Source organism: Engystomops pustulosus, chromosome 1, assembly GCF_040894005.1.
Source record: "Engystomops pustulosus chromosome 1, aEngPut4.maternal, whole genome shotgun sequence".
Lineage (NCBI taxonomy): Eukaryota > Metazoa > Chordata > Amphibia > Anura > Leptodactylidae > Engystomops > Engystomops pustulosus.
The window spans coordinates 132,418,787-132,433,911 of NC_092411.1; the positions used below are offsets into that span (position 1 = coordinate 132,418,787).

Below are 15,125 nucleotides of genomic sequence, written 5' to 3' on the forward strand. Positions count from 1 at the left end.
CTTTTTTTTTTTTAATAATTCAATACAAATAAATTTTGTTAAAATTCCTTATATTCCTATACTTTGATATAAGGAATAAGTTAGACTGGTCTTATTTTGAAAAAAATAACATATCAATATTGGGGGTTGCATGTTTATGCTGATTGGCTCTTGCACTAGGTCGTCTCCTGGCTTTTCTGATTACTTATATGAACTGTGACCCTGCTCGGTGTGTGTGTGTGTATAGCAGAGCTGAGTGTGTTCAGTGCTGTGGATACAGATGTCTCCTACACAGAATAGTGAGGTACAAGATCTCCCCTGTTCCCTATCAGTCCATCCATCTCAGTCTTTGATTTTACATAACTTTCTCTGTCTCTCTCTTCACCTCATGCTGCACCCCTTCCCCCATCTTGTACTCTACACTTTCTGCACAGTGCAGAGAAGCTATTAACCTTTAGTGCTCACGCAACACCAGCTATACACTGCATGTAAATGTCTTACTTCTAATTTCTACTACTTATTACATGTATAATGCATTGTTCAGTGGATTTACTTGTCGGAATCTCACTGGATTTGCTACAAAATTTAATGAATGAGAGAATAAGAGAGCAAAAGGTATATTTATAGGCAGAGCTCATTAGACTCCTCTTCAGGGCAGATACAGAAAGATGTTGAGAAAGATTTTTGTCAAACACATTTAGAAAAGAAAGTGCCATAACTTTGGAACTAAAAGGACAAATATAATTCTGTTTGTTATTAAAGAGAGGACCATGTATGATAATTTGGTAATTCCATTATAACTTCAGAGCTGTTATTTTTTTGCCTCTGTAATGAAGCTTAATTGTTAATACTTGTTTCCAAGACAACCCAAATTGTAACAGAGACCCTTTAATAGTACTGCATTGCGGGAGGTGGGTTCCTGCATTTTGTGTATTATAACGTCATGCTTCTGGCACCGGCTCCTGAACGAGAAGCGGATGCTAATGAAGCGTGTGTCCGGACACTCCGGACACATGCTTCATTAGCATCCGGAGACTGAAGTTTCTTTCACTTGAAAAAGGGGATCTTTATTCCCCGAAACGCGTTGTGATGTTTTGTGACCCTTTTTATATCTTCTAATAAACCCTTTTTGGAGAAATCCCACATCCGGTCCGTTTGTGCGCCATTCGCTTCTATCTTCCCCAACCTGACCCTTAGACTCCAAACAGCCTAGTCCCCTGTGACTGGAGACCATATCGAAGCACCGGCAGCCACTGACCTTGTTTATTGCACACTATCACTGGAGTTGTGCCCTACCAAGCACAACCCGACCAGGTGAGCAAACTACTCAATTATATAAGAGATACACTACCTTACAATATTACCCTATGAGCGCTTCTTGTTTCCACTATCACCCTCTTGTAATACTAAGTGTCACGAAAACAATTTCAAAATCACTTGGATATGTTATAGCGTTCCGAAGTTCTAACCACTGACACATGTCAGATTTGAAAAAAATGGGCCGTGTCAGGGAGGTGAAAAGTGGCTTTGGCGTTAAGGGGTTAATAACTCCTATAGTTGCTAAATGCAGCCTGGGGTAAACCACAGAACATAATATGCATCCAGAAATGTATTTGTAAGTAGAGTGTTCTTCAGTTTGGGACCGCTTGTATTTTTGTTCTTGTTTACATTTAAAGGTGGAAAAAGCATTCAGCATTCATATTTTTCATAGTCTAAGCAGCATCCAAGCTAGCAAAAACATCCCCTCCTACTTCATATATTAGTAGCATAAATATCTAACGACTTTACTATTACGTATTGTTGGTATAGCTACAGACCGTACTCATTTGCTACATTTATAAGCTTAATTTATGGAAGCATTAGTTCTAAAAATGCTTGCAGCCTGTTCACTTCAAGCACCTTGCTAAAACTCCTTTATCAATGATTGATTGTAAACCAAGCACTCTGACATGCTGGTGGGTGCCTTCTTAATCCTTGTTTTAAAGAAAATAAGGCTTTAAAAATTATATAAATGAGCCTTTGGGGCTCTGGTCTCCATTAATATCTTTTGCCTTGTTTGCATTTTTGTAAAAACAAGGGCATAAAAAGCTAAAAGAAGAGTGGCTCCTACCTGAGGGGCACCACTAGCATGTAAGCGTGCTTGGTTTACAATCCTTCATCCTGGTGGTAGATGTCCTTTAACCTAAAAGTAACTTTGGCCCTACAAACTCGCTCCCAGCACCTACTGGATTTTGTGGACCAAACATAAAAACAATGTACTGAACTCATCATGTTAGCTCAGTTATTCTAGGTTCCGCTTGGTAAATGTCGCACAGAGCGAGTTTTTCAGACCAAACTGACTTGCGGATGCAGGGCTTTAAAGGGGGGGGGGGGGGGAGTTCCTTACACAATACTACTTATAATTGTGGGGTTATTTGGAACTGGCAGACCCCCATGCAAGAAAGTAGTAGTTTCTGATCTTCAACCAAATTCTACAGTTGTAAAAAAAAAATCGCCAATAACTTTATTGTACTGTTTTACACTGCATTTGGTGCACAAAAATTAGCACTTTCCAGACCTTGTGCATTTACCCAGAGACCAAATTTGTCACTTTTTGGAATGGTTATTCCAATTTGGACTACATTTTAAAAAAAATGTTTTAAAATAGGTCATAGTTGCCACAGTTTGTATTTTCATAACTATTTCTGTCTTGTATCTTGAGATGAACTTCTCTATAATCAGTATGGAGTGCTTAGGGTTGTCAGCTCTATTTTATTGAAAGGATTATTGAGTCAGCTTTAAAATGTAGAAAATTGATCTTTTTATTTTTAGATGAAAATTTCAACTCGTTTAACACAATAATGTTTGTATAATCAAATGGAGCTAAATTAGGCTTCAGATAAGTGACAAAATGGTGATTAGTGTTTTCATCATCTTTCATATTGTGTTAACTTATTACTAATAGATTGACATGAAAAGAATAGTAATATACTGTTTTTTCCATAATTTGAACATATTATTTACTTACACAAGAATTTTACACTTCTTTTATAACTGAATAAATTTCAACTGTAGCATGAATCTTGTGGTGTAGATAAAGCCCTAACATAAAGATCTCATAGTCCTGGGTGGTATTACAAAGTCATTTGCTATCAGGAATAGTTTTGAATCCTGCATACACATTAAATAATCCCCAAATTTTTTGATTCTGCTTATATCTGTCTAATATATTTGGCCATCTTAAGACTCTGAAGATAACACTATAGACTAGTGCATTTGTTTATTTTCTGTATAGCTTTACAGTGTATCTAATACTTTTTTCTTTCATAGGAAGAGCCTAAGAAAGTTCGATTCGATTATGATCTTTTTCTGCACCTTGAAGGCCACCCACCTGTAAACCATCTACGCTGTGAAAAGCTTACATTTAACAACCCCACTGAGGAGTTTAGGAGAAAGCTGCTCAAGGCCGGAGGGGTGAGTCTAAAAAGGCATACCATACTTATTTATTTTATTAATTCATTTACTTGTGTATGGCTATAAATTATCAAAGGTTATTTTATAGTTGGAGTCTTGAGGACCGCTTATTTGGGGTTTTTTTCAGTTCCATTTTGTGTGGTCTACAACAACGCATTGTGCCTTAGCCAGAATATTTACAAATAGGGCTTAGACAGTGAAAGAACCCCCTGCTAGGACTATGTCACATTTATTATGTTAACATTTTAACAATCAAAGGCTAAAGTCTTCCATAACATAGCACAATGTCTGGATTTGTTATTATTGTATTGTGAGAGGTTCCAGTTTTGCAATCATATTGCTACAGCCATAAGGCACATGTTTAACCCCTTCCCGACATTTGACGTAATAGTACTGCATCGCGGGAGGTGCGTTCCCACAAAATGCAGTACTATTACGTCAAACTTCTGGCCCCGGCTCCTTTTGGCACCTGCCTCTAACACCCGCGATCAGAGATTTCTCCGATTGCGGGTGTTAGGGGCATTTAAAGTCATTCGGATCTTACCTGTAAAAGTAAATAAAAAAGATAAAAACATTTTTTAATAAAAAGAATTAATTAAATAAAGATAAAGTCCCCTAAACATAAATATTCCCTATACACATGCAATAAAGTGAGAAAAACACAAAATCGCCAAAAACCCCCACATATTTGGTATCATTGCGTCCGTAACAATCCGTACAATAACTCAGAAACATTATTGGACCCGCTCGGTGAACGCCGTAAAAGCAAAAACACGTCAAAAATGTACATTTTTCATAAAATCTCTGCACAAAAATGTTCTAAAAAGTGATCAAACAAAGTTATGTGCGCCAAAATGGTACCACTGAAAAGAACAACTCAACACGTAAAAATACGCCCTAAACTAGCTCTGTCAACCAAAAAATATTAAAGTTGCGTCTCCGAAAAGATGGCGATGCAAAAACAAATGAGATTTCCTCTATATTAGTTTTTATCCAGTAAAATTGTAAAAATAAATGAAAAACTATGTGTGATCTACAGTGATCTGTAGAATAAAGATAATATAGTATTCTTAGTGTACGGTGTACGACCCCCCAAAAAATACAAAAAGGAAGTAAGCCAAAATTGACAATTTTCTTTTCACCCATACATTCCAGAGTTAATACAATCTCATCAATAAGCTAGTGACCCACTAAAATGAAATATTTGTAAAGTGCATCTCATGTCGCAAAAAATAAGCCCTTATATGTCCAAATTGCCCAAAAAATAAAGATTGTATAGCTAATAAAAAGTGACAATGCATAATCTGCTCTGAATGGCGCAGCTCCCCCCTCGATGCCCTGGCGTGTGCCCATACAGCAGGTTACCACCACATTTGGGGTATTGTTATACGCAGGAGGGATTGGGTATCAAATTTTGTGGAGTGTTTTTGTATTTTATCCACTGAAAATTTGTACATTTTTTTTAAAAATACATTCATTTACCCAAAAAAATTTCACTTTGCAAAAAAAATTGCATCCGATTTAGTTTTAACCCCTGTAAAACAATTAAAGGGTTAACAAACTTCATAAAAGTTGTTTTACGTACGTTGAGGGGTGTAGTTTCTATAATGGGGTAATTTATGGGGTTTTACTTTTATTTAGGTTTCTCAAAGTGATTTGAAACCAGAGCAGGTCCCTCAATAGCAGGATTTTGCGTTTTTTATGAAAATGTGAAAAATCGCATTTAACGTTCAAAGCCCCATAACATCCTACAAAAATAAGATTATGCATAAAAAACATGTCCACATAAAGAAGACGTTCTGTGAAAGTCTGTTATTAAGTATTTTTGTGGTTATGACTATGTATGGAAAAAGTAGAACATTTTGAAGTTCGAAAATGAAAAATTTTTCAAAATTTTCACCAAATATCTGATTTTCTCATAAATAAATGCAAAACATGAAGTACAAAGTGTCACGAGAAAACAATTTTAAAATTACTTGGATATGTTAAAGCGTTCCAAAGTTATAACCAGTTAAAGTGACACAGGGCAGATTTGAAAAAATGGGCCGTGTCATGAAGTTGAAAAGTGGCTTCAGCGTTAAGCGGTTAAAGTCTGCAAGAGTAGCTTTAGTCATGAGGGCAGGACCCAACTGTAACTCTCTGCAATACAATTGCACTGCAATTGAACTATAGTGTGATAGCTCAATATGAGCTTGAATAAGTATCGCTTGTTCAAGCCAACCTGTCAAAAAAAAAGTTTTAAAACAATGAAGGTTTTTAATGAAAATAAATAATTAAGTGAAAATCCCCTAAACACCACCATTTCCTATACACATCTAATAAAGTACAAAAAAAACACATATTTTGTACTGCCGTGGGCATAACAATCTGTACAATAAATCAGAAACCGTTTTGGACCCGCTCGGTAAACTCTGTAAAAAAAAAAACCCTTTACAAAAGTGATCAAAAAAAGGTACACGTGTCAAAATGGTACCACTGAAAAGAACAACTTGTCACACAAAAAAGGAGCCCACAACCAGCTCAAAAGTATCCCAAAATTAAAGGACACCTGTCATCAGGTCTGTGTCACTATTTCTGTCACCTCTACCTGTTGGAGCAGCTCACAAGGATCCCATCCCAGCCTTTATCTAGTCAATTCATACATTAATCATTATAAAATCATCTATTCTTTATTATGTAAATGAGCCTGGTCACATGGTCAGAGGCAGTGATGTCACCCCTGTTCCCCCTCCCCTCTCCTCCCCCTGCTCATGTCTGTGTGTAATGTATAGTAAAGCATTGCTAGTGTTTGTGCTGTATCTGCTGACATGCTGCATCCTCCTAATACACTGAGACACAGACATCAGCTACGCAAGCGCTTGACATGTTCTGCTATAACATGGCTGCATCCTGGAGCTGCTGTATCTTTCACATATACACACTCACAGGCTGCAGGTGGCGTGGCCACCAGCAAGCACATGAAGCAGCCATTACATGGAGCAGCTGTCAGTCAAGCACTGGGGGTGTGTATATACCTCCCACTCATGAATAAGCTGGACAGCTTGAATATGCTAATGACTCATTGGACATTTCACAGGTCATTTGCATACAGCTTTAGGACCTCATTGATTAGGTTTACAGGCATGTAGAGGGACAATGAAGGGATAGAGGCAATGCTCTCTAATGGCAGTTTATGAAAATATATTTAGTTTAGGGGGGTTATTTTGCATGACAGGTTTTTTTTTTAAAGGAAACCTACCACTTCTGATGGTAGGTATGAGATGTAAACACCGGGCACCAGCTCAGGGTGAGCTGGTGCCGGAGCTTACCTTAGCGAGTGTTTTAAACCGCTATATCGCGGTTTAAACACATTTTGATTTACCTCTCCGAGGTAGCTTCGGCGCTGCGCGCGGCCGTGCGCGCGCGCGCCTCCATACGGAGTGCCGGAGGCGTCACGCGCAGCGCCGTAGCTACCTCGGAGAGGTAAATCAAAATGAAGTGGTAGGTTTCCTTTAAGTATTTGTAAAACATAATCCCTCATATGGCAAAACTGACCATACACACACACATATCGTTACAATGTAAATATTGTATATCCTTAAAACGTGACAATGCAAATCTTCTCTGAATGGCGCAACTTCCCTTCAATGCCCTGGCGTGTGCCCATATAGCAGGTTACCACCACATATGGGGTATTGGCATAATCAGGCGAAATTGGGTATAAAACGTTGTGGAGCATTTTGCTATTCTATCAATGGTGAATATGTAAATTTTTTGAAAAATACCTTCCATTTACAAAAAAATTATATTTCAAAAGTAAACCTCCATTTTGTCTTAACCCATGTGAAACACTTAAAGGGTTAACAAACTTCATAAAAGTTGTGTTACGTACATTGGGGGGTGTTGTTTCTAGAATGGATTCATTTATGGGGTTTTACTATTATTTTGTGCCAAAGTGACTTCAAATCTGAGCAGGTCCCGCGTTTTTTATGAAAATGTAAAAATATCACAGCTAAGTTCTAAGTCTCACAAAATTCTACAAAAAGGAGGACTCCTAAAACTCCACATCAACATAAAGCAGACATTTGGAAAATTTCAGTTATCAAGTTATTTTTGTGTTATGACTGTATGTCATAAAAGTAGAACACTTTGAAACTTAAGAATTTTTCAAAATTTTTGCCAAATATCCATTTTTTTTATTCACAAAACGTATCGCTAATTTTTTTTACTAACATGAATCGCAATTTGGCTCCAAAGTTCCAACCACTTATATGCCTTGTATGACACGTATCAGACACGTATATGCTTCTTCAGTTCTGCTCCACTCCTTCCTCTCTTCTCACTGGACGACAGTGCACAAGTGAGAGAAGAGGGGAGCACAGGCTCTCTGGCGTCCTGGGTAGTTGCACGTCCTGCCCAGTGCTTAAAGGAAATCTACCATTTGCTTTTATGCATTATGAACCAAACATACCTTGAGAATGCTGTAGCGACGCTGATTCAGAAACTTATCCTGTTTAATCCCTCCCGTGGCTGCCTGGCACTCTCCTCTTATCTTAATTATGCACTGCTCCAGTCTTGTCCTGCCCAGCATAAGCCGAGAAAACGTCATCACTGTGTTGTCTCTGACAGGCAGAAGTAATGAATCGCTGCACCATCCTTTAGCTTCTGTGTATGAGTCATCCAGCTCAGGTTAATTAGTCCTGTCTGGACAGTTCAAGCAGCTGTAAAATGTGTTTGTATGTACGGCTGCCAGCCTGCACCAAGCTTTCCGAAGGTCCTGAATTTTATAATTTTTTGAGCAAAACCACTCAGCTCAGGGGTTAAACAAGATATGTTTCTGCATCACTGAAGCTACAGCATTCTCAAGGTATGTTTTGTTAATGCATAAATGTAAATGGTAGATTTCCTTTTAAATGACCCTGCGCCATGAATTCCACATTTTTTCCTTGTCCACTATGTGTAATCCCCACTTCTTGTTTGTTTTTACTTTAGGCTGTTGATGTATAGCTATTATATGTATTTTGTTATATAGGTTCATCTTGACGTACAGGTGTCTGGAAGCACAAATAATAATGAAATCATTTCTACAAACCAGACTGCCAAGATGTGTAAATGTTACTCTCATAGTAAATGGGGGATAGCTTCAGCACAGAGATGCTCTCACGGAAATGTCACTGATGGCCTTATTGACATTCAATAAGTTGGCTCCTAGTGCAATATCCAGAGATAAGCTAAGTGTGTATTATTTGTAAAGGGACAGGTGAACAAACATAAGGTGCCTTTCCAGAAAACAACCAACTCAAAGTGCACAGCTTTTTACACCAGTCTTGTGAGGTTAATGTTTCCCCTGTAAAGGAAATGAGCTACTTAGTGCTTTTCATAATGGGTCACCTTGTAACGTGCGCTGATGAAACAGAGCATTAAAAAGGAAGGAAAGATTAATTGAACCATATTAAGGGACCCTGGAGCTTGGCCTAGCGCAAATCACTGCAGAGCTGTAAAATAAAGTAGAATGCAATCTGTAAAGAATTGCCATTAAATCATACATCATCCCTATTAGAGTATGTTGATATCGTTAGCATTTTCCACAGTATGGCTATATTGCAGGATGACAGATGTGACAGGTCTTATATAGTTGGACATTTCCTAATGATTACCATCCTGTTTAGGTGGGATATATTGAACTTGTCATGTAGCCTGTTTTATTTTTTTCTTTATTCCCCAAGTCTTTGTTAAAAGAATGAAATAAGCAAGGATTAATGTGCAATGTCTTTTAGCTGCCGGCTAGTAATCAATGTTGTAATCCATGATAATGTAAGGTACGAATAGTTTTGTGTTAAATATTTATTTTCATAGAGAATAAATCATATTTTAATTACAGAAAAGTTGCTGCAGCAATAAATAGAATCCATATCAATGTTGGGTACTGCTTCTCTTGTTACTTATGTACTCAATTAACATGCACCAATCACAGTGTTCAATTTGATGCACAAAAATAACATAACAAAATTATGTGTTGCTATATTAAAAAATGTTTTTATAGAGATCTATAAAAATGGGGGTAAGGCTGCATTCACACTACCGTATGGGGGATGTATGTACTGCCGCAAGATGGCAATGGCCGCAATACGGTGCCGCAAATGTGTGGTTCCTGAAAGCTCTGCACTCCATATTCCAGGATATTTAGATAGATACTTTTATCCATCCTTTATTAAAAGGAAAAAAATTAACCAAATTGCAATGAGGATTTAGGCTTCCCCTTTCCATAGCAAGGAGTGGTGCCCGACCATAAAAGTGGTGTGTGCACATGTGTGCGCTCTGTACCCTGGCCAGGCGCCATATGCGTCTATAGGGATATATATCTGGCCATCCCCAGAACAGCAGTGTCAAAGGGGCCTAAGTTTGTATCTGGTAAGAGAGCACCCATGGCAGACCTCCTAAAAGGCTAAGAACAGTTTTAAATATGCTAGCTATATACGGGGGGCAAAGGCTTCAGGCTATATACTACAGGGCAGGGGCTGCTGGCTAGCCATATGCTGGGGGCAGGGGCTGCTGGCTAGCCATATGCTGGGGGCAGGGGCTGTTGGCTAGCCATATGCTGGGGGCAGGGGCTGCTGGCCAGCCATATTCTGGGGGCAGGGGCTGCTGGCCAGCCATATGTTGGGGGAAGGGGCTGCTGGCCAGCCATATGCTGGGGGCAGGGGCTGCTGGCCAGCCATATGCTGGGGGCAGGGGCTGCTGGCCAGCCATATGCTGGGGGCAGGGGCTGCTGGCCAGCCATATGCTGGGGGCAGGGGCTGCTGGCCAGCCATATGCTGGGGGCAGGGGCTGCTGGCCAGCCATATGTTGGGGGAAGGGGCTGCTGGCCAGCCATATGCTGGGGGCAGGGGCTGCTGGCCAGCCATATGCTGGGGGCAGGGGCTGCTGGCCAGCCATATGCTGGGGGCAGGGGCTGCTGGCCAGCTATATGCTGGGGGCAGGGGCTGCTGGCCAGCTATATGCTGGGGGCAGGGGCTGCTGGCCAGCTATATGCTGGGGGCAGGGGCTGCTGGCCAGCTATATGCTGGGGGCAGGGGCTGCTGGCCAGCTATATGCTGGGGGCAGGGGCTGCTGGCCAGCTATATGCTGGGGGCAGGGGCTGCTGGCCATATACATTTCGTATTCCTGTCATCGTATCGAACCAAAGAATATAAATCAGAGATGCCATTTGAAATGTACAGTGAAAAACAGAACATTTTGAAGTTTAAAAATAGCAAATGTTTTAAAATTGTTTACCAAATTAACCTTTTCCATAAATAAATGCTAAATATATCAACCACAATTGCCTACTAAAAGTAAAAAATGTAACAGAAAAAAAAACTCAAAAACACTTGCATAAGTTGAAGCTTTCTAAAGTTATAACCGGTTAAAGTGACAAATGCTGGTTTTGAAAAAATAGGCCTTGGTCTTCAAGGCGCAAATGAGCTTGGTCGCTAAGGGGTTAAAGACAGATATTCTATCTTCCTTTACAGGCATTTCACTATAACATGTTCACAAATGTGCCGTCAGTCAAACCATTTCATCATGTTCACCTTTATTTTATGTATTTAATCTAAATCCACTGAATTATTAGGAAATCAACTGATCTTTAGAAAATTACTCACTCTCCTGCAGAATGAATGACACAAGGTGCATATTTGACTGTTTATTGCAGGCCACTACAGTAGTAGTAGTAGTAGTAGTAGGGAGATTGTGATCCATGTTCTTGTAGTCAGTGGTGGTGAGAAAAATTGTTATTCCCTATCCTGTAGGTATGGGATAACAATTAAACATTGGACAACCCATTTAAATACAATTGATTAGAAACAAAGCAGCGCTATTGTAAAAAAAATGTATGGAATCTGAGGGGGGACTTCCGTACAATGTATTCCATACCACTATCTTTGCTTCTAGAGGGCCTTACCAATTGATGGGATGCAAATTCACTGGTCCACCTGCATTTTTCCTATCCATCCCTTGATGTGACATATTACTGCCAGGCTAGCTTCTTCCCCTCTGGTATAGCATTGCAGCACACCAGATGATGGAGTTCACCCCTTCCGCCTCTGTCTGGAATATCTAGGGACACGCGTATCTAGTAATGTGTCAGAGCAAAAAACGTTTATATTTCTGGGCTGAATTTACCTGTAAGTAATCCCTTACATTTGTGTAGGTTTGCCGCCTGATTTTGTGTATAGCCTGTGAGAATAAATAAAAATTGTTGGAAGGGAAAAGATAACACAATCTTTATTTCTTTCTCATCTATCATTTCAAAATTAGATCATGGTTATGTCCGAAGGGTCATCCTTTTCTTCAGGCACCAGTCTTCATCTCCCCAGTCTCCCTAGTAATTCCTTGTCGTTCTCAGATGTAAAGAAGAGCAAATCATCTCATGGATCCAAGGCAAGTATTCTCTATCATATATTACATCCTTTTTTTTCTACTTTTACAATGCACTTTGATATGAATGCATAAAGTTGCCCAGAACTGTGCTTGTGCATTAGAGTGTATTAATATCCTTAAAAAATGGACTTGGTGGACAATAAAAGTTAGACTTGATGGACTTGTGTCTATTGTCAAACTCACCAACTATGTGACTAAACGTCTGAGTATAAAATTTCAATTTTGCCCATATAATGACGATCTTAACCTTTTAATGATATTGAATTTTTTACCATTTGCCTGTGTTATTGGAGACATGCAAGAAAACAGCATTTTTTATGGTATCCTTAAGATCTCAAGATGCAGGCAGAGCCAAAGAAGTAACGTTTGTTTTCATTTTGATCTACTGCATATATGCACACAGCCAGTATTCTGACCTGTCTTCTACATTTCAATTATCTAATACTATACTGTATAACCTTTAAAGGGGTTGTCCGCTTTCAGAAAATAATTGATATTGTTTGTGTAAAGAAAAGTTGTATCAATTCCTCATGTTTTTCTAGATCTCTGCTTGCTGTCCTGCTATTGAAAGCTTCCATGCTTACTTCCACTGGATAGAAATCGGTTAATGATCATGTGATGTCACACAGGTGCACGGCTCGTTATAACACAGCTCTGATTACTCTGTGATATACCGAGCCCTGCGCCAGTGTGACCTCACATGACAAGTGACTGATTTCTATCCACTAAAAGTAAACAATTAAGCTTCCTATAGGATGGCAGAAAGCAGAAATCTAGAAAATCCTTAAGAATTGATACAGAATGTATATTAGAAAACTGTATGACTTTTCATTATACAATTGATATAAATAATTTGCTGAAAGTGCGCTAACCCTTTATGGAATTAAAGCTTTGTATGCTCCTAAATTGAATCCGTCTCCTTATCCATAGGTCAGAAGCAAGTGGAGTTTTAAGATCTCCCTTGTATACAGCTGTCATTTAACAGATGTGCAATGTAATGGAAACATAAGATTGTCTGAGTCATTAAGGTGCTTTTTTTTAATATGCTTTTATATAAAATAGATTTAGCATTCTATGGTTATGGCCGAGATCCAGATATGTAACAAAAGCCACTTCAGTCTGCCTAATTATTTAGGATTTAGAAGGAACCATAGTGCATTTTTCTGTGTACTGTACAAGAACACTTTAAAGAGGACCTGTCACCTAAATTTTCGGCACTAGGAGCTGCTTACTAAAGTAAACAGCTCCTAGTGCTTGATCAAACGCCGCAGTGTTATAGTGATAGCATTACCGGAAACCTCGGAACCGTATATTTTATAATTGTAGCTCCAGAAATGTTTTTGCTCCAGTGACAATTGGATTTTCAAGATTTTTTTTCTTTAATGGGACCATAGATGATCAAAAAAGTTTCATTAGACAGCTTACAGCTGATCATTGCAGCCTGGGACTATAGTAAAGCATTCAGAGAACTTCACCAGAGGTCACAATAGGCAGAGAGGACTGTCTGTAACTAGGGGTCCTTTGTAGGTCAGGTGTCCTTAAGTAGGGGACCACCTGTAGCGCGCCTGGATACTAAGGCTGAGTGAAAGGTCAGGTATATATAAGAGACAAACATTTAGTTTGACTGCCTGGCTATTTTATATGTTTAGGGAAGGAAAACTGAGGCATGCTGATTTTCTTAGGGGAGTTGCCAGTGGTGTCAAACGGCATTAATCTGAGCTGAATATACAGTGGGGGGAAATAATATTTGATCCCAGGTCGATTTGCATACCTACAAAGATAGGATAGGTCTGTAATTTCTAATGTAGGTACTCTTCAACTGTGAGACAGAATGTTAAAAAAAAATACAGAATATCACATTGTATGATTTTTAAATAATTAGCATTTTATTGCATTAAATAAGTATTTGACCGCATAGAAAACAGAATGTAATATTTGGTATTGAAACCAATTACACAGTCAAGCGTTTCCTGCAGCAGGGATTTTGGCCCAGTCCCTCATACAGATCTCTAGATATTTCAGGTTTAGAGGCTGTTGCTGGGCAACATTGAGTTTCAGCTCCCTCCAAAGATTTTTGATTGGTGTCAAGTCTGTAGACTGTCTAGACCACTTCAGGACCTTGAAATGTTTCATAGGGAGCCACTCCTTAGTTGCAGTGGCTGTATATTGTGGGTCATTGTTTTACAGGAACACCCAACCAGGACCAATCTCCAATGCTCTTACTGAGTGAAGGAGGTTTATGTCCAAAACTTGCAGTACATGGCCCCATCCTCCCTTAAATACAGTTCCCTTTGTAGAAAACCACCTCCAAGGTAGGTTTTTTCCACCCTCATGCTTGGGGTGGTAGGGTTGTCCTCATTCTTCTTCTTCCTCCAAATCCAGTAAGTAGAATTCATACTAAAATGGTCTATTTTGGTCTCCTATGACGACATGAACTTCTCCCATGCCTTCTCTGCAGCAGCCAGATGGTCATTATGGAACATCCAACAGGCCTGGACATTTCCTGGAATGAGCAGGAAACCTTGAAAGCCCTACATGATTTTAATCCATGATGGTGTAGTGTGTTACTAATAGTAATCTTTGAGACTGTGTATCCAGCTGGCTTCAGGTCATTGACCAGGTCCTCCTGTGTAGTTCTGGACTGATTCCTGACCTTTATCAGAATCCTTCTTACCCCAAGGTGAGATCTTGACGGTCATCTAGTGTTTCTTAAATTTTCTTATAAATGTGCAAACAGTTGTCTTTTCACCAAGCTGCTTGCCTAATGCCCTACAGCCCATCCAAGCCTTGTGCAGGTCTACACATTTGTCCCTGGTGTCCTTAGACAGCTATTTGGTCTTGGCCATGGTGAAAGGTTTGAGTGTGATGGATTGAGTGTGTGGACAGGTGTCTTTTACATACCTCCCAACTTTTGGACAAGAGAAAGAGGGACAAAAGCCCCTCCCCCTTTTTCTAAACCACGCCCATTGTTTCACCCACAAGCATAGTATAATATCAACATTGACCGTCCCCACATAGTACAGTGCCCCTTATTTTGGCCACCCCTATGGACCCGTATAATATCCCCTAAAGCAAATCTGCAACATATAAAACCCCCTCTTTAATTATATCCTCCCTTTACATTTCGTTTTCCATTTTTTTATTTATCTCCCCAAACTTACACATAATATTATCTGTACCCCTACCCCCACCCCTCCTCACATGGTGTGGTCCCTGTTCTCTATCCTCCTCATAATGTATCCTCCTGTCCTCCATCCTCCTGTCCTCCATCCTCCTCCTGTCCTCTATCCTCC

The 15,125-nt window shown here is 39.5% G+C and overlaps 1 protein-coding gene across 4 annotated transcripts in view; it reads left to right on the top strand.

Annotated features, from left to right (window-relative positions):
• Positions 1-15,125, top strand: part of MLLT3 (MLLT3 super elongation complex subunit) — a 183,043-nt gene that overhangs the window by 108,446 nt on the left and 59,472 nt on the right. For all 4 annotated transcript variants that reach the window (XM_072153852.1, XM_072153826.1, XM_072153843.1 and 1 more), the window contains 2 exons: positions 3,289-3,432; positions 11,710-11,832. In XM_072153852.1, coding sequence (XP_072009953.1) covers positions 3,289-3,432; positions 11,710-11,832 — 267 coding nt within the window. The remainder of the gene's footprint in view (positions 1-3,288; positions 3,433-11,709; positions 11,833-15,125) is intronic.